This window comes from Dermacentor andersoni, chromosome 5, assembly GCF_023375885.2.
Source record: "Dermacentor andersoni chromosome 5, qqDerAnde1_hic_scaffold, whole genome shotgun sequence".
NCBI lineage: Eukaryota > Metazoa > Arthropoda > Arachnida > Ixodida > Ixodidae > Dermacentor > Dermacentor andersoni.
In genome coordinates this window covers 193,340,316-193,359,934 of record NC_092818.1, presented here as the reverse complement: position 1 = coordinate 193,359,934, position 19,619 = coordinate 193,340,316, and the positions used below count along the sequence as shown (strand labels likewise).

The window sequence follows — 19,619 nt, the reverse complement described above, 5'->3', positions numbered from 1 at the left end:
AGTCTTCCTCGCGTAAACAAGCGGAACGTTGGTAGGCGTTCCAGTAACGCAGCGGTAGCTTTCTGTAGAGTTTTATTCATGGATACATGGTCATTTTTCTTGGAGTCCTGGGCACTCGCGTTTGATCGTATAGGCATGGTAAATACCAAGACTGTGACAGGAGGGCTCCATTCGTAATTTTGCATTGTTTCACTTAGAAAGAGAACACCAACGAAGCGCTGACACAAGCTTACCAAACATTTCATGGTTTCAGAGGAGGCTGGAGCATAAGGTAAGGAGAAGCAAACACTCTTTTTTGTATTATTATTGAAGACATGAAATAAAAGTACCGGAATTATTTTTTGTAGATAATAAGCTAGGACATCTGCGTGGACCAGCATGAATGTTACACCGAAAAGAATAACCATTTTTGTGAGGCGCATTATGTTTACAGGAAGGAAAATGGGGCTATCGCTCTCCAGTATAGCCGATTCATCCTTTACGATTCCTTTAGTCTTCTGAAACACTCATAACAATAATTTCGTCAAGATATCATCAAACTTGGTTCCAATAATCGATGTTGAGTATTTTGGATCTCTAGCTTTAATAAGGTGACATCATTTTCCATAGAAGCGACAAGGCGGTATAGATGCAGTTGCGGTGTGTTTGACCTATTACAGAACTGAACTGCTTCTAGCACTATGAAGAGGACCAAATGATAGTGATGCAGCCTATCTAGCGCGCATGACGTGAACGTAATCTTGTTTTCAAGCTCACTGTATTTTGAAACGTTACTGAAATGCAGTAGCCTTGTAATGCATGTATTTTTATTTGCCACTTTTCCTTGAATCCTCGTTGTTTTCCTCATAGTGCGGCATAAAAGCATTTATACTAACGCACGCATAATACTCGTTGGTGCAGCGCGAAGCGGGACAGCGGACACAGGAAAAAACGAGGACAAGCGCTTAGAAGGAAAACGACATAGAAAAAGTGCATATATAAAAAGAAAACATTAAAAAATAGAGATGAAAAATAAAGGTGCCATCATCGCTCACTGGTCGCGCTACCATTGTCTAAGAATGCCAACTCCCTCTGTGATAAGACCAGGGATGGCTTACTTATGCATGGACATACTTAACGTGTCACACTTCACATGACCAAAGCGCTTGTCCTCGTTTTTGTGTGTCCCACTTCGCGCTGCACCACACAGTCTCGTGGAGAACCAACTATAGCCCAAACCATCACCCTTCTAAGGCACGCATAATGCTTCCTTTTTGAAATTTATACTTTTCGCGACTTCGCCCCCTAGAACGCTTAGCAAGCACTGTTCACTATAGGCAGAACGCACACAAACGCAGTTGTCGCGTAATCCTGTAGACCCTCATATAGATTTTATGGCGACCTTCGTGGTGCATGCCTTAAGTTTGTTACTTTCCTCGGCATTCAAAGAGATGCGGGCATCCATAAACTCCTAAAGGCTACATAACTCAAGCTCGCTCTGTTGAATGTGCAGAATGAAGGGTCAGACAGGAATCTAAATTCTTGCTACTGGGCATAGGAGAAAATGCACTTTGCGTGGGAATATTATGTGACGAAGTAACTTAAGCTAAGGATTGCCTTTTCTTTACAGCAGCGTTTTCCGCATCATCGACAGTGTTGAATAAATTATTTATAGCCACAGTTCAGTGGTCAGTCTCGTCATTTGTGCTTGGCGAAATTTGGCGAAATTTCTGGCTTTTGTTTATAATACGAATGAGGTGTATATTTGCGTTTATTTATCTATAGCTTGAACTTTAATGTTTAATTTCGTTGCACTGCAAGAAATTGCAACAAAAAAACGTCCTATATTGTATCAACATTTAAACTGGCAGCTCATAGATAGTTCGCTGTCTCTCCTCAGTACTAGATGTTCCGGCACCAAATGATGGCCTGGCATTGCGCTTCAGCTGCCAAGGGAATGCATAGCCGCTGCAGTGTAAGCAAGCGAAGGATAACAAACGCACACTCTCGTTACTTGTTTGTTTGTGCTGGCTTAACTGTATTACATCTCTTGCAACAAGGCCTCCATTTCTATTCGCATTCACGAAAACGAATCTTTCCTAACTCATTTTTTTTCTCGTGTTTTTACGTTCTGTGAATTGATGAAAGTTAGCTTTAAGCACCGTGTCTAGAAGATGTCAAACGTTGCTCGTATTTCGATGCTACGGTATACAAGCCCCTGAAGGCTTGGTTATACTTTGGAAAACGATACGTGAGCACCAAGACAAAGCCGAAGCAAAAACGCGCGGTCGGAACGCATCGCTCCGGGAGGATTTCTGCGCTTACCAAAACACGTCGTTTCGGCATCACGTGGAAAGAACTAAAATGCAGCCCTTTAGCTTCGATTTCTCGCGCCTCGCGAACTGCTTACTTTTTCCGGCAGGCGGTCGCCGTTGCGTTCGCAGCTCCTTCCTTCATCTTTTGTCGTTTCCTCATTGCTTGTCACAGGCGCCGTTGCGGCGTTCCGGGTGCAATTTCCGCTGGAAACAGTAGCGTACGCGCTTTCCCTCAGGCGCAAGTCCTGACCCGCTGGTTCGACTGTTTATTTCGTCCTGGAACCACTTTCTGACGAGAATATGCCGGCTGCCGAAAAGTTGTCCGATGATGCCTCGTTTGGATATGCGAGTATGGTTTTAGGAGTGTATATGTCGTTGTTTCGTTCCCTTCGAAACATTCTTCACCGAATGTTATCCGCACATGACGTAGCGTCTAAACAATGGCCACTTTTGTGGCTTCTTTCTCAGTTTAGGGCGCAGGAGTGTGAACAGGAAGTAAGTTGGAACGCGACTTGATGTTTGTGAATAGAAGGGACGAAAAGGAAGAATAGAAAGAACAGGAACTGCATAGAGCGCAGTTTTCGTCTAAAAGGCTCAAACAGTGAAAGTCACAGACGAAAGCCTACCAGTGTATTTGAGGAGCAGTATAGGCGCGTAGCCGCCCTAAGTGTTTGCAAAAAGTACGCAAGTAACGCTGCCACCTACTTTAGGAATGGAAACATAGCACACATCAACCGACTGTAGAAGCGTATTCCGGCGAAAACTGTGGTGCTCTATTAGCGAGCGCATACCGTTGGTTTATGAACACGTTGACTTAGCGAGTGGAGCCGATGTGTTTGCTTCCCCTCCCACGAGCTTCCTGCTCACTTTAGCCTGTTTGCAAGGATATGTCCAATTTAGAAATCTGTAGTACCGTCAGTCATGAATTATGACCAATGGTCGGCAAACCTTTCAAAGTTGTATGTTTGCGTGGAAATGCAGCGCGACTACACAAACAAAGGGTTCCAGCCATTGCTAAGCCCGTCCTCACAATTACATATAGGTAACAATATATTGTGCTGATTCAGATGCTCCGATGCTTAGAAAATGAGATGAAATCTTAATTGAAAGAACCTGTTAAAATTATTCATGAACAAAGGGCTTTCTGACGCAGGGAGTAACAACCGATGTCAGCAATGGACGAAAGCAATGTGTCGGACTGTCCATGAAATGTGGTAACGTCTGTGCTAAAGCAATAAACTTGTGGTATTGTTTTAGGGTTTAACGTCCCAGAGGGCACCAGTATTTTTATTTGCAGAGATGTTGGAACGTACACTACGTGTTGGTCTCGCACTTTTCTATTTCCTTCTTTTTCTTCTTGTATCACCACAGTCAGAAATAAGCAACCACGCTCTCGGAAAAATATATGATGAAAAAGTTACGTATCTGTTTTTGAACACCATGTTTGACAGAGTTCCGTTCGTTTGCAAAATGTAGTCACAGGCGTGTAGTGGGATTGAGTCCGCGTTATTTTGCATTCAAGCAAGCGTACGCGTTCCGAGAAACTCTACACTGTACCAGTTTGTTAAGGATAACATTTGCACTTTGCTTTGACGTATTGCTTTTTTAACGCAGGTATTCAAGGATTTTGCTCTTGGCCGTGGTCTGCTTTACGGAATTCACACCTTACGTCACTTCCGAGGGCCTCGTGCCCGACCTTTGCAACCTTATCGACCAACCCATGTACTGCCGTTGCGACACCGCCGACATCACAGAGGAAGTAACTGAGGTTACGTGCTATGTGAGCCGCAAGCTGCCACCTGATCACATTGTCTTCGAATCATTTAAGCGCCAGCCTGCCATTACCGCTGTAGCGTTCAATGTCTTCGGCAGCGACTATAAGCTCGACTTTGTCCCAACGCAAGCTCTGCTCCACACGCCGCACGTGGAGCGGCTGAAGGTCTCCCAAGCCGAGCTCGGGGATGTCAAGCCTCACTCGTTCCACAACCTCTCGCGTCTCGCCGTGCTCTCACTGGACTCGAACGAGATTACGAGCTTGGACACCGAGGCCATCGCGGACCTTCCCCGCCTCAAGAAGCTCGAGCTCGGAGACAACAAGCTGTGGAGGCTGCGCGCCGGCTCCCTGAAGAACCTGCCCTCCCTCACGCATCTCTTCCTCGAGCGCAACCAGCTGGAGGTGGTCGACGACGGCGCCTTCGAGGATCTGGGCGCCCTGCGCGAGCTGGAGCTGAGCGACAACGCCATCGAGAAGCTGAGCGAGCAGAGCTTCCGCGGCCTGAGGCGCGTCGCGAGGCTCGACCTGTTCCGCAACAAGCTGACGCGCCTCGAGGCCCGCGTGTTCGGCAGCATGCCTCAGCTGGCCGAGCTGGACCTCAAGTACAACGCGCTGTCCGAGGTCGACCCGCTGGCCTTCGAAGGGCTGCCGCAGCTGACGGTTCTATACATGTCGTACAACCGACTGCGCGTGCTGCCCGCACACATGTTCCGCGGGGCTCCCAACCTGGTGTCCGTGGACCTGTCGCAGAACCAGCTGCTCACGCTTACCTGGAGGACGGTCCAGGACCTGGCCAAAATCGACGCCGAGTCCTTCGACATGAGCCTCACTGGTGAGTCTGCCTATCTTCCCTCTTATTGTGCCTGGATAGTCGTGGGCATTCAACGAGAACCATGACGGAGGCGTTGATAGGGATATCCGCTAAGTCTTTACGTTCTACGTTGGGCTGTTGACCATTTAAGGATGTTGGAGTAGAGGAGCTGCAAATAGCTTTGACCATTGGGGATTCCGGCCCTCCTCTACCCAAGTGCAGGAGCAGATCTTAATGATAGCCTTACCAGAATTCGGCAGCCACGACGGGGAACCGGCTCCTCGGCCTCGTTCTCAGCAGTAGAACGCAATAACCACTGTGCCCGTGGCAGGTATATATTTGACGTAATAAAAAAAAATATGGGGCATGCCAAAATGACTTTATGATTATGAGGCACGCCGTAGTGGAGGACTCCGGAAATTTCGACCACCTGGCGTTCTTAACGTGCACCTAAATCTAAGTACATGGGTGTTCTCGCGTTTCGCCCCCATCAAAATGCGGCCGCCGTGGCCGGGATTCGATCCCGCGACCTCGTGCTCAGCAGCCTAACACCATAGTCACTAAGTAACCATGGCGGGTATATTTGGCGTATTCATCAACAAATATAATTCCACAGAAAAGATAAAAAACAAAGGGAAGGGGAAAGCGTTTTGGTCAAAAGCTGTGATGGTAGAAGGCATTAGCAGCATAATGTGCCCCATTTATAGAAGAGATCGTACGGATGAAGCCGACAGCGCGAGAGGCTGAGCGAAGAGGAAGACGACGCTGTTCGATCTGTTGTCACCTCAGCTCTTTAATATTTGCACAGGTGTTGCTATTCATTAAGCGAGTTGTTTATATCCTTGGAAGACGGCCGAATCTTTAAGGTGGTACTGTCCTTATGAGAAGGGTACGGCTGCTCCGGCGCCGGCATCTTTAAAGGGACAGTGCCATCCGAAGGAAGCCAGCGTGGCGGAGGCGGCCATGGCCTCGCAAGGCGTGGAGCTGCCAGACATCAGGGACGATAAGCAGTCCAGTGTGTCATCATCGCTCAGTGGGGACGGCTCAACATCGTCGACCCTGACGAGGAAGTGGCTGATATGGCGGAAGTGGACAGCGAGGGCTTCAAGGTGGAGAGTCATCGGAAGCAAAGAACGGTCGGAATCCCAGTGGTAGTGTGGCCAACAGAGAAAGGTGTTGATTTGAGAGAGCGGAACCCTATCAGGCTTTTCGAAGACATTAAAGTACTGCTGGGGTCTGCTCCGATTCGCAGCCGCTTCACAACGCAAGGTGCTCTTTGTCTAGATATCGCAACGGAAGAGCAAGTTGACATTCTTCTCCGGTGCTCTCAGATTGGTGACATAAGAGTTAAATTAAAGCCCGGTTGCCCCACTCCTACATGACTAACACACGTGTTATTAGGGGAGTACCAGTGTGGTATTTGGAAAGCGACCTTCTTGACTACTTGAAACCGCAAGGTGTTCTGCACGTGAAACGTCTAATGCGCCGGGTGGAGACTCAAGAAAAAGAATGGGCAGCGAAACCTACTAACTCTGTTGTGATAACGTTTGCTCCCAACACCAAGCGCCCCGAAAAAATTGACCTCCGTTTTACCAAGCACGCAGTCAAAGAATTCGTTGAAACTCCTCCCCGATACTTTAGGTGCCAACGCTTTGGGTATGTAGCCAAAATTTGCATCAAAGATCAACGTTTCAAACGATGCGGTGGCGTACACGATTACAAAGCCTGCAAGGCAGATTTTGTTTGAGCTAATTGTGGTGGTGACCATCCAGCGAGTTTCGGTGGCTGCCCCTTCCGTGTAAGCGCCTTACACCGTCGAGTGTCCTTCATTAGTGGTCCCAAACCACAACCTACTGAGAAGCCGATACTTGGAAGTGACGAGTTCCCGGCGTTAGATTCGGAAGTTGAGTTCCCTGTGTTAGAGAGTCGGAAGTTCGTAGCGTGGTAACAAGCAACGTCACTGAGCGACCTGACCCTAGCAAGACGGCAAAGTCCTCTGTGGGTGAGTCGGTTGTTCGATCTGCAGCAGCAAAAAGTGTCCATGTTCCTCAGTGACCAGATCACAGCCAGACTCGACATCATGGAGGACATTCCCTTGCCTCAAAAGAGATGAAGAAACCAGCTGCAGTGGCCAAGAGTGGGTCCGAGTCTGCATCTTTTTTTGAAGTTGTGAGGCAGTGCGTACAGCAAAATAAGGAGCTCAAAAATCAGGATCTGTCCGACCTTCTGCGAGTTTTGTTTGAAGTCCTGCGTTCATATGTTCAAGCGATGCAGACTGGCACCCTGAAGAACTTCCTACAGCTCGTTCTTTCTTTTGAGTCCATGATTAACGCCTTCGTAGCGACCTTTACCTTATAAAATGGCTAGTCTTCTTCAACCTCGTGGAACTAAAAATCACCGAAAAGTGCCGTTTATTATGCAATGGAACTGCGCTGGGATTATAAGTCGATTAGCAGAACTGAAATTATTTTTGAAAGATACGTGTGTTCCAGTATTGGCCCGCTCGGAGGCTGGCCTACCAAGCGGGAGATCTTTGACTGGATATGTCGCCCACCAGAATTGCAGCATAATGTCGTTTCCCGCAGGAAGTGGTGCCGCCCTTTACATACGAAGAGAGATTCCTCATGTGGCTTTGAACGTCACCGATCTTTGCACCGATAGTATTGAGGTAGCGGCTGTGAGGATACGGCTTGGTTTCCGAACTCTTTCTGTTGCATCCGTATACGTGTCTCGGCGGAAGAAGGTAGCAATGGGTTTGTTTCTCCAACAGCTCTGTGACCGTTGCCCAGCGCCCTGAATTATCTGCGGTGACTTCAACGCCCATCACTCTGTCTGGGGTGACAGGAACACATATTCCCGCGGACGCAAACTTGTAGAAGTTATCGACAGTTTGGACCTGTGCGTGGCCAATGACGGAAGTCCCACTTTCTTTCGGCCTCCAGCCTCAGCCACATCTATAGACCTAACCTTGCATTCATCTGACGTCCGCGTGAAGTGGTCAACTGCACCTGACCGCATGGGAAGTGATCACTATCCAATTTTAGTGTTTACTGCCGACGTCCATATGTGTGGCTCTAAAATTAGCCATGTTGTTAATTGGGACAAATACAGGGAGCAACTTGCATGTGTTTCTGGTGATGTAATAGACAAAATGATTTCTGGTAAGATGGCTGCTACCACAGCGGTCAAGGTGCCTAATTATTTTCCGACTACGGATTTAAAACTCAGGAACCTTTGCTCAGCGCGCAGAAGGGCGGAGCGACAACTGATGCGGAAGAAGGACGACACATCCTTGAAGACGACCTTCAATAGGCTTAACTGTGCCATTCGACGCCATACGAACAAGCTTTGTAGGTCGCAGTGGGCATCCTTCTGCGCTAGCTTGACTGTTTTCTCACCGATGACGAGAATATGGCGAGTCATTGGCAGTCTTGCTCGTTCGAGTAAACATTTCCTAGTAAACCTTTCGAAGCGCTTGCACTGCGCAAGCAGAAACCTCTCGTGTGCGTGGCAGAGGAATTCGCAGATGTATTTGTAAGTGCAAGTTCAGGAATTCATCCCTGCGCTGTGCCTGCAACATCTACGTCTGTGATGGACGCCCCGTTCACACTTCGAGAGCCACAGACAGCACTCGGCAGCCTGCGGCGTCGACGTGCACCAGGTCCTGACGGCATTACCAACCAGATGATGCAGGACCTACATCTGGAACACCGGAAGATGCTCCTAAGCTATCTCAATCGAGTGTGGGAGACTGGCGACGTTCCTCCTTCATGGAAGGTGGCTTGTGTTGTCCCAGTGCTGAAGCCCGGCAAAGAAATGACAGACTTGGCCTCGTATCGTCCGGTATCACTGACGTCGCGTGTGGCTAAGCTGATGGAGAAGCTGGCAAGTAAGCGTTTATCTTGGTGGCTCGGACATAGAAGGGCTCTGCCAACATGCATGCATGGATTCCGAACAGGTTGAAGCGCGCAAGATAGCGTCTTGGACTTGATAAGCGATATTGAACATCATATAGCTTTCGGCCTTTCAACACTAGCTATTTTCCTAGACGTATCAAAGGCTTATGATAGCGTCCTTCAGAGCTCAATACTAAATAGTTTGCAGGCCATGGGCGTACATGGCTATCTTCTGTGATTCATTCACTCATTTATCAGTGATCGTAAAATTCAAGTGCGGTTAGGAAGTATCACAAGCACCGAAAGGGTGGTATCGCGAGGTGTACCTCAGGGAAGTGTTCTTTCCCCAACGCTCTTTGATGTCGTAATGGCTAGCCTTCCCGCTGAATTGCAAAAACATTGCAGGCATGTCCATATGTTGATATATGCGGACGACATTTGTTTTTGGTTAACCGGATGTCAACAGAAGCGTTTAACTCTGATAGCTCGACAGGCATTACTTTCAGTTCAAAATTACCTTCAATGTGTTGGGTTGACTCTCTCGGTGGAAACATCTGGCTTCATCATGTTTCCAGCAAGAGGAAGACGGTATGCGCGGCTGAAGATAGACCTTGATCAATCTTGCCTTCGTCAATTGACGCACAAGCGCTTTTTGGGCGTCATTATTGACTACCGTCTACAGTGGCCACGAGCTGGGGACTCGATTGTGACATCGCTATCTTCGCGTCTCAATGTGATCCGTAGAGTTGCAAGTGGGCAAAGGGGAAATCGCCCTTCTTCAATGATCAGTCTGCACGATGCACTGGTGACGAGTCGAATAATGTACCAGCTCCTTTTAATTTCCCCCTCGATATCACAGCTGGAACGACTTGAGGTTCTACACAGAAAGGGCCTAAGGAGGGCTCTTGGCGTTCCGCAGACTGCTCCTAACAATGCAGTACTTTATGAGTCTCTATCGAGAGCTCTTAGCCTAGTCGCTTCAGAAAGGTTATTGATGCAAATTGGCCGCCTCAAACAGATGGTTGCCGGGCGAGGCCTTCTATAGCACCTTCGAAAGAGATCTGAGTCCCGAGCGTACTTGGCACTAAATATTCTTGGTTACCTGGGTCTTGACGCTAGAGGTGGAACTAAGAGGTTGAAACCACCTTGGCCATTCGCGAGCCTCGATTGTTCGTTGACAATTCCTCACGTTCGCGTTAAGCGGAGTTCTCCTATGGCGGAAACGCGTTCGCTGGTACTGGAACATCTTGAGACTGAATGTGCACGTCATCTTCAAACTTTTACTGATGGCTCTGTGGACAAGGTCAGAGGATCTAGTGCAACTGCTTTTCACATTCCCTCTTTGAAGTTTGATTGGTCGGTTCGCTTCACTGCAGTCGTGTCCTCCACAACGGCCGAAAGCGTTGCCATTGAGGCAGCTCTGAAGAAACTACGGTTTTGTACGCCTCAACCTGTTGTCATTCTTACAGATTCAAAATCTGCCCTTCAAAGGTTAGAGCACGGGTTCCCTAGTGATGCCTTATGTCTTAGCTCCCTACGCTTGGTGCACAGTCTCCATATCAAAGGATTCTCCATACGTTTCCAATGGGTGCCCTCGCACATAGGTATCATAGGCAACGAGATGGCAGACAGCCTCGCCCATAGAGCGCTGTCTGGGAATCCATTGTGAAAAGTGCCTCAAGAGGACAAGGAACTTTTCAAAGAAGCGGTGTTGTGCCACTTCAGTTCTTTGTGGAGCTCGCCTCATAAGCCATGTGTGATCAAGGGTCTCAAAAGAAACCAAGCCACTTTACTGCTCAGCATTCGCACGGGCTCTGCTCGTGCCCCTGCGTGGATGTATGAGACTGGCCTGGCGTTGTCTCCATTATGTTCAACGTGTGGTGTGTGCGGTGACATAGAACATTAGCCTATGCGCCGTACTCTGTATAAAGCGGAAAGGAGTGTGTTATTTGGGTCCCTCAAGAAGACAGGAGTTCCTCACAGTTCTCTTCAGGACATTGTTTTTCCGCGCAGGAACCAGTTGTGTAGGAAGGAGGTTTCTCGCCTTCCCTTAAGTTACCTTTAGGACATGGATTTGGCCTCCACATGGTGAACTTAGGAGTGACCATTTGTAATTGTGAGGTCTGGGTCTGATTTATGTGATTTATTTATTTTAAGGGTCGCTACGGTGGAGTAATTGCCGGAAGCAACTGCAAGGCTAATCCCAGCAGTAGCCTACAAACACTCAACTCAACTCAGCGCGAGAGAATGTTTGGGTAACAGTTATAATGTCCTTCAGTTGATTTCGACCATAACCGTAACCGTAAGAGATAATGGACGCGATTTTTTATTTCTATTTGTTTAGACTTACATTACCTGGGATGAAGAGACTTAAGGCAGATTAACTCTGCCTGACTAGGGCCTCTCCACCAGTACATTGCTGCAAATTTGAAATGTAAGACGCCTTGCATTTCTCCTTGGAGTCATGCTTCTTCAAAACAATGCTATTAAGACTGTATATAGTTGAACTTTAGGATGCACGGAGAACCTCTGAAGGTGAGCAAACGCTATTCGCGACGCCGAAAGGAAACCTAAGAAATACAGCACACAGAAAGCGTTGTACACTCTTACACAAAAGTACACCCTTTGGGCTGTATATCTGCCATACAACAATAATCGTCATCTGCCTTGATTGCGTTGCTTTCTTGAAAACACCGCGCCCGCTACTTTCCAGTCGGGAATGCTATGTCATGCTGATAACGCGCATGCCGTTCGTTACTGGGAAGTACCGGGCTCGCCGCGTTAAAGAAAGGAAATGCGGACCAGACACATGAGGATCGTTGTTGTGTGGCAATAGGGTGTAATTTTGCTTAAGAATGTATGCCGAAATACCAAAAGTAATTGCTTTCTAAGCTATGCTGCTCGTTGGTTCATTTGCGTCCAGCATGTGGAGCACTACACGAAAGGAAGCCCGCTGTTTAATAACGAAATTATTGCAATAAACGTCTAGCATCATAGATTTATAATCAAGAACCCCACTTGAGCGCAGAAGGGAAATATGGGCCAGTTGTTCATTCATCATGTCCAAATAACACAGTGTAACATGCCTTTGTTTTATCGTATTCCTTATTTCACGCGCTGTCAGTTGCTGGTCGCTGCTTAATGAACACGCGCAGTACTCGTTGTGTTCATAATTGTTTGAATATACTGTCCAAGCGGTTTATCCAGGCGATGCGAATACATGCTACCGCATATATGTATGCCGGTGTGTCTTGCGCGTGCGCGCGCACTCGTCCATTTGTTCGCGCGTCTTGTTTAGGAATAGCTGAGTCGTGCACGAATGAACATCTCCGATAGTAATGCTGTATAAAGCTTGAATTAGCACAGGCTGCTTTTTGCGCGTAGAAGCTTAGCCCGAGTACGAGCGTTTAGATCGCTCCCCGCGATACTATAGCGGCACATTGCAGCGTGAAAGAACGGTCAGGTATATGGAAACTTGGCGCGCGAGGCGGCGCTTCACCGAAACGCAAAGGGGATAACTGCTTCCCCGTCTCAGTCGCCCCGCTTTCCGTTGTTGACCTTGAGGCGCCCTACAGAGCAAAAGAATCCAGCCGCAAGGGGAGTAGCTCGCAGCCAGAGGTCTGCTGGCATGGCGGAGAGAGGAAGCTGGTGTACACAAACTGAACCCTCTTCCTCTCCTCGCTTGACATGACACACACGCGCGCACTTCCAGCTGAGATGGTGCAGCGGCCGCCAAGCGCTCTCTCCCCCAGAGCAGTGGCGAGTTCCCACGTCGACAGATCGGCTACTGTCGCAGTTGCGGGAAAATAAAGAAAGAAAAGATAACGGCCGAAGGAGAGATGCTGCTGCCAATGGCTGTCTTTAGCATACAACCTACGCTGTACCATCGGTCGCGGTTTCTAGCCAATAGAGCAAGACTGGGCCCCACCATCCGATGCTCCTTTCATGCTTTCTATATTAGTAGAGACGATCTTCTTTATCTATTTCGTCGCGTCAGGTTTCTGCGCACACATGGGGACCAAAAGAATCTGCTGCTGCCCTGTCGAGTAAACGGCCGGCGGCTGCGTAGAGAGCCGCTCTCCCCCCCTCTCAGTCTTGCTTGTCGCTTTCGCTCATTATTGCCGAATGCTGTATACGGACGAGCGAGCGGCAGCGGTGCGCGACAAAGCGAAGCCGCATTCAACCGTGCCCCAGTACATCTTCTCGGCACTGGTCTGCCTTTCACTGTCTGATCGCTGAAGGAGGAGACCGAGCGGGCGCATTGATCCCCTTCCTCTCTCCGCCTAGCGTCCCCATGGCCCACGCAGCTGTTTACACCAATCCCTGTTTCGAAGTGATGCACCCTGGTCCGTGTATGCTACCAAAAGCAAACAAACGAAACAACGTGGTTCTTCAGCCTGGCATGATCCCTGTTAGCTTCCCTCTATGGTGACTTACCTTCTCTTCTTTTCTTTTTGTTGATTCTTAATATTTTCTTGCTCTCGTGTTCTCTGGCATTCTTCTTGCTATCAGTTTCAAGTTTTTTTTCTATTATTCTTTGCATCAGTTGCTGGTGCATCGCTGGTACATTATCCGTTGCTAATGCCCCCAAATTGCCATCACTGGCGCAGCGTCCAACTAGTTGGCAAACGTTCAGAAACATCCACTAGACAGGTTGCATAAATAATTTCGTAGAAACAGTCAACCTGTGCATATATTTACATTAAATCCTTATAAATCCCCTTTATGACGTGTCTTCTTTTTCCTTGTTCTTTTTTGCTAGGCCTTTCCATTATCTAGACTGTTACATTCATTTTGGGTGCGTGATTGTGTGCGCGCCTGGTTGCCATGGTTCGCACAAAGCGTCGGGCAAAAGGACCAACGATTCCTTTGAATGTCAAACAATTGCTGTCGTATAAATGTAGAAGCAGATACAGCGGAACGCGGCGTATTGTATGATACTACTCTGCCCTAAAGTAGTTCACTGATCTGATTACCGGAAATGGCTCAGTGTTAGAAGAGGTTCATAAATTGTTCTATAATTGGTAGAACTGCAGCGCCCACAATGAAGGAAGGACATGTGTAGTTTACGAACGAGCGCTTGTTTGTAGACTACCTGTGTCCTTCATCCTTTGCGGGCCGCTGCAGTTTTACCATGAGTAAATATCAACTCACGCAGCTTTCAGTTGTCCTATAGACTTCGGCCAATCACTTTTACTTTATCCGTCTATGAAATCAAAGTCGGTGTAGCTGAATAGCAGCAATAATTTTATTTGATTCGGATTGCTTATAGGAAGTTCGTCCCACGATGGACAAAGACTAAAGCGATTGAATTTTCTTCGGTTGAATCGGAACTTTCTCACTGTAGTCAGGGGCAGAACAACGTGTTTCTTCATTCCTCCTGGCTCACGGCACGAAAAGCTCAGACTGGAGAGCGCGAGAAGGGCAGCCAACGAAGAGGATGATGACCAGTAGAGCAACGATTACGTCTTTCCAAGCCGAAACATTTCTTCTTGTATGTGCGTAGTTGTGTGCGTGTGTACTTGGCATGCGTGCGTTTCTGTACCTGTAATTATACGCCGAGATAGAGTGATCCAAGGCAGAAAGTTTGCTGGCCTACTTTCGCGTCCGTATAGAAAGAAGCCAACAATGTTTCATTGATTCCTTGCTGCCGTCTGCGGAGTTTCCACCAAAATAGGAGAAACGCGCAGCATGCAGCCAAGGTGCATCATCCATGACCTCATCCTGTTCGATAGAATAGAGATCTACTTCCAAGGGCTGTCGGAACAGAGCTCGGCGATTGTTGGACGAAAACAGCTGTGAATGCGAAGCGATCAAGGAGATTAGGTGAAGCCAGTGGCGTAAAAGTATCCGAAATGCATAAAGCCATGGGGGACGCGACCGCAAATGCGAACGGTTGTCGAACCGTTGTCGAAGCGAGTGTCAATGCTTCCGTCTCCTTGATGGCGCGTGCGCACGTGGGAGTATAGGAGCTGCATTTTGCATCGATCAACGTCACCACAACAGGAGGGAGGCGCGGCGCGAGTGCAACGTTGCCAAAATACACACGGAAGCTGACGTGCGGCCGTGTGTGTGTCCCTCATATTCTAACAGCTAGAACAGTGCTTGGGTATAAGCCGCCTCGCATTTTATTGAGCCAGATGGCCTGTCTCGAGTCGCAACAAGTCGCGATTAGGGCAGGGAGCACCGCTATTTAGGACACCCGACTTGAGCGATTGACACCCTGGTGCAACATCACAGCAAAGCAAAATGTAACCACCTTCTGGAAACTATGCCGTTAAGGTTCGGTGTGCAGCCATGAAACTCGTGCGCACCTATGACCTTGCCCACCCTCTTCATTCCTTTTCTTTTCTTTATGCTTCAGCGTTTCACGTTTACCGCGCTACGGAATACATATGAAGGCTTGTATGGATAATGGTTTCATACGTGCAAGTGTTTCTCAGATATTTGGGTGTTCTCATTAAATTCTTTTCTGCGCAGCTCCCTATTTTATTATAAAATGCTAAGACCGGTTATAAGAAAGAAAAAAGACATGAGCTTTAGAGGAGAGGACAATGGCTATAGTGAAACAGACACAGGTAGAACAAAAATTCCACAAACAAGATAGTAATTTTTTTTTAAGATGAGCAACTAGTGAAAAATACCGATTTCATGCTGAACACTCGCAGAACGAAATGTCTCCAAAAGAGGGCATTTGGAGTAAGCCACTGTGATCCATCCATCCATCCAGTAATCCATCCATCCATGTGAAGCGAACACAGGTATCGTATCGGTTGCTCAATGCATTGTAGAGTATGCGGCTGCTAGTTTGTTTTCTGAGCCTCCTGTGGCACCTACGCTTTTCACTGCACGCTCTAAAGTGTTACGTACGCCAGCTGCCGGGGTGTTTAACTATGGACTAGACTCCGACAGTGCATAGCGCACCGTTCTTGTCGTTCTTTCTTGTCCACGTTTGGTCACGGGCTCACTATTTTACCGAAGAGCATGCCCCTTTCTGTAAGCTTTCTACCTAGTCTGCTGCACTTTAATCGCTCTGCATTGTACCGCTTTTGAAGAGCTTGATTGCTTCACTTCATGGCTTATGGAATCGCGTTTACGACGGTGTTAATCAATAGTGGCGGTAACTTTAAAAGTGTCGCTTCCTTCGACTGTAATTATAGAATAAAAGTAATACCAAAAACAAAAACTTCCGTTTACTATAACAGCTCTCCAGCAGGCTGCCGTCTCCCGTACTGCAAATCATGCCCTGCTAGTTTGGACGTGCCTATAGTTCGTTCCAGTGGCTAGAAATTTCGTTCGGGGGGGGGGGGGGGGGGGGGTGCTCACGTTCTAGCTTGGCCTGCTCTTTGTAGAATTTGTCGAGGGATCAAGTACATAAATGACAACTGCATTGCCATTGCCAAAGATGCTGCAAACGAATTCTTGAGCGCTGCGCACTGTCAAGACATGTAAAATATATATTTTTTCGTAAAAGAATATATACTTATGTCCAAAAAAATTGTGCCATGAATAACTGATATCAATGCTTCCACCTTTTTTGTCTACCTAAAAGAAGATATCCCACGAACTTTAAAACTATATCAGTTCGAAACCAGCAAAGGAGTACATGCCGCTGATATGAAAAACGTGAAGGCCATGACATGAACAAGTTGAGGACAAATACTTTAATGACACTTTGTAATTCAAGAACCATGTTTACATTTTTGTACATATCCTGCCAGGAAAAAATCTCAATGATGCTGTCCTTCGTTTTAATGTATTACGCAGGAGCAGCTGTCACCGGTCGTGTATTGTAAGTAATTGCACCAAAATTATAGTCGTAACAGAGAGCACATATAAAAACCAGGAATCCTGCAATATATACATTAGAAATGCGAAGATAGAATGTAATATACAAATGCGAAGATACAGCTTGACAAAGGGCAAAAAGTGTCACTGGAAATTCACTGCATGTATACTATACACAAAAGCTCGCAACAAGATATTTAAATATACGTATAAGTCGCCAATAAATCTACGTATCTAAGCAAAAGTCATTATATATAATGCGTCAAACAAGGCAAATAAACATGTCGCGCAATTACACATTCACAGATCATAGAATCCTAACGCTCCCCCCCCCCCCCCTTCTCCACTTCCCCGGATGCATCGCACGCGCTAGAAGGCGGCGCGCCTCCTCCCCACTTTTCTCCCTTGCGCACACAAGACCGATCCACCATCGCCGGCTCCCCTGTTCCCCATTCCCCTTGCCCTTTCACTCGCACGTAAGGATGCACAGGGTGACAATGTTATCCCCTTTGAACTTTGACGAATAAGTGCGAAAAGATGCACCGACCAAGATAACTGAAAATTTAATGACGTTTCGGCTCCCCATACGGGAGCCTTGTTCACAGTAAAACTCATAACATAGATGCAACGTATTTAAGTACGTTTCAGTACGTGAAGCAAGCAGCGAGTGTACACCATCGGAAGTGTCCCGCCACGCCTATTCAGTGTGTCCGCCATGGTCTGTATGTGCAAGGATTCTAGCTACAGGCGTGACGCTAGCTCCTTTTCCTTGTCAATACTGTGGCCTGTAGATTCCACATGTTCAGCAAGGGCACTCGAGGCCACATGCCGTTTCTTGACGTCATACTCAGGCTGTTTCACACGTTTCTTGAAGTCACCTGTCTCGCCGATATACTTGTAATCACAGATCTCGCACGTTATGGCGCAGGCTACACCGGGGATGTTTTCCTGCGGTAATTTGTCTTTTACGTTTACTAAAACATTTCTAGTTTGCGGGTTGGCACATGCGCAATTTTGACGTCGTACCTGCACATGATACGAGGGATGGTCTCACTTGTGCCAGGGACATAGGGAATGGCAGCCCACTTTTTCGGAGACGACGTAGAACGCTGTCTTTCTGGGAGTGACACTTCTTTCCTTACCGATGACAAAAAGGACGGAGGGTAGCCACAGGTTCTTAAATCTTCACAGGTGCTCCCAATATCACGCGTGAAGTCCTCCTGTCTTGTGCAAACGGTTTTTGCTCGCTGGAACAGCGTAGAAGGTACAGACCCCTTGTGTGAAAGCGGATGTACCGAGCTAAAATGCTGGTACCGGCCGGTATGTGTGGGCTTCCTGTAGACGTTGAAAGAAAGGCCACAGTCACCGCGCTTGACAATAACATCAAGAAACGGTAGACAACCGTATGCTTCTTGCTCGACAGTTAACTGAATCGCCTATTTCACGCTCTTAAGACGAGTAGTGAAGGCAGCGAAAGCATCATTGTGAATTATGCAGAAGCAATCTTCTACATATTCCAGGGAAACCGTTAGAGAAGGGGTAAAAGATGCAAACGCCCGACGTTCGACGTCCTCCATGACCATACTCGCAGCAGAAACTGATATAGATGCACCCATAACCGTAGCATGCGTTTCTAGGTAAAAATTCTGTTGGAAGACGAAGTGTGTATTGGACGAACAGAACCTAAGGAGACGGGACAGGTCTGAAACGTCAATCGCAGACCTGTTGGGCAGCGACCCCTTAGCTTCGAGGGAAGCGTTGCAAATCTTTAAAGCCAGTTCTACTGGAACGCTTGTGAATAGTGAATTAACATCATATGAGACCATGACGTCATCATGAGCACGAACAACGTGCCGTATCTTTTCAATAAAGTCGCCAGAATTGCGTACGTGAGTGCCGCTTTTTCCAACGAGTAACGAAATGACCCGGCGTAAGGAACCGGAAAGCTTTTACAGAGGTAAGCGAGTGTAGTCGACAATGGGCCACAAAGGGACACCTTCCTTGTGTATCTTTGGTAGGCCATAAAGTGCAGGAGCTGATCTATTGTGACAAAATAGTCGGTAATATAGTGATAGATGCTGGAGCGGGACCAAATGGGAGCCTCTCTTTGTAAACTTCGGGACGTACCGTTTCAGGATGGTCGCAGCCTTTCCAACTTGGCATGGTGCAGTGCGTCGCTATTTCGTGTTCTCATGCTTGATTGAAAGTTAGCGTGTAGCTGTATTGAAGCAAATTCGGCAGGGCACAGGAATTTTAGTCGGTGACGGGCATAGAAGGTATCATTTTACAGCATACGGGCCTTAGCCTTGCACACCGATACTCTTGCTTGTAGCAGTAATCGTTCAGCCCTTAAAATCACGCAGTCTTTTTGCGCTTATTCAACATCTATTTTTCCGGCCAGACGGGCCGCCATCAAACTTTCGATTTCAGCAATTGGAGTTTACACGGAACATGACGGTGACGTCAGGAATGCGCCTGAAGTGTCCATATAATTGCTATCGCAATAATATAAGTGTATCAGAGTCCCGTGGCCTATCACTTTCCACAAAAGAAGTAGTAACAAAATCGAACTTTCACCATACAACAATTCGCTGCGCCACAACAATGCCTTTCTTCTTTTGTGGGGCGGGAGTACCGAAGTGACAAAAAAAAAAAAGCGCGAAGGAAAGCATGTTGGCCACAATCTAATGCCTACATAGGCCGCCTAATGTGGCTACCGAAGGTATATCGAAGAAAACTGGAGACGCTTGGTCCACAGAGAACCATACGCATACTGCTCGATATCCTACACCGGAGAGACAAAAGACTTTCCGGAGAGGTTTCAATAACATCAAAGTGAAGGTGATGCCCTCAAGCGGAGGCGTTGCAATCCATCGAGACCCCCCAGTGATGGCGGCGAGCGACCATTGTTTCTTTTTCTCGTCAGCTAACTAGAAAGCGTCCAAAACTCTGCCAGGCCAAAATACACTCGGCCAGAGAAACATGAACGCGCACCAAATTGCGCCGCGCGGTCGTCGGGGCAAAACGAGAAAAACGCATGCGCTCTGGCTGGCTCT

General features: G+C 47.6%; 1 protein-coding gene across 2 annotated transcripts in view; it reads left to right on the top strand.

Moving 5' to 3' along the window:
* LOC126531779 (uncharacterized) overlaps positions 1-19,619 on the top strand; it is a 62,263-nt gene that overhangs the window by 23,397 nt on the left and 19,247 nt on the right. For both annotated transcript variants that reach the window (XM_055071478.2, XM_050179499.3), the window contains exon 2: positions 3,909-4,900. In XM_055071478.2, the coding sequence (XP_054927453.1) occupies positions 3,909-4,900 (992 nt within the window). The remainder of the gene's footprint in view (positions 1-3,908; positions 4,901-19,619) is intronic.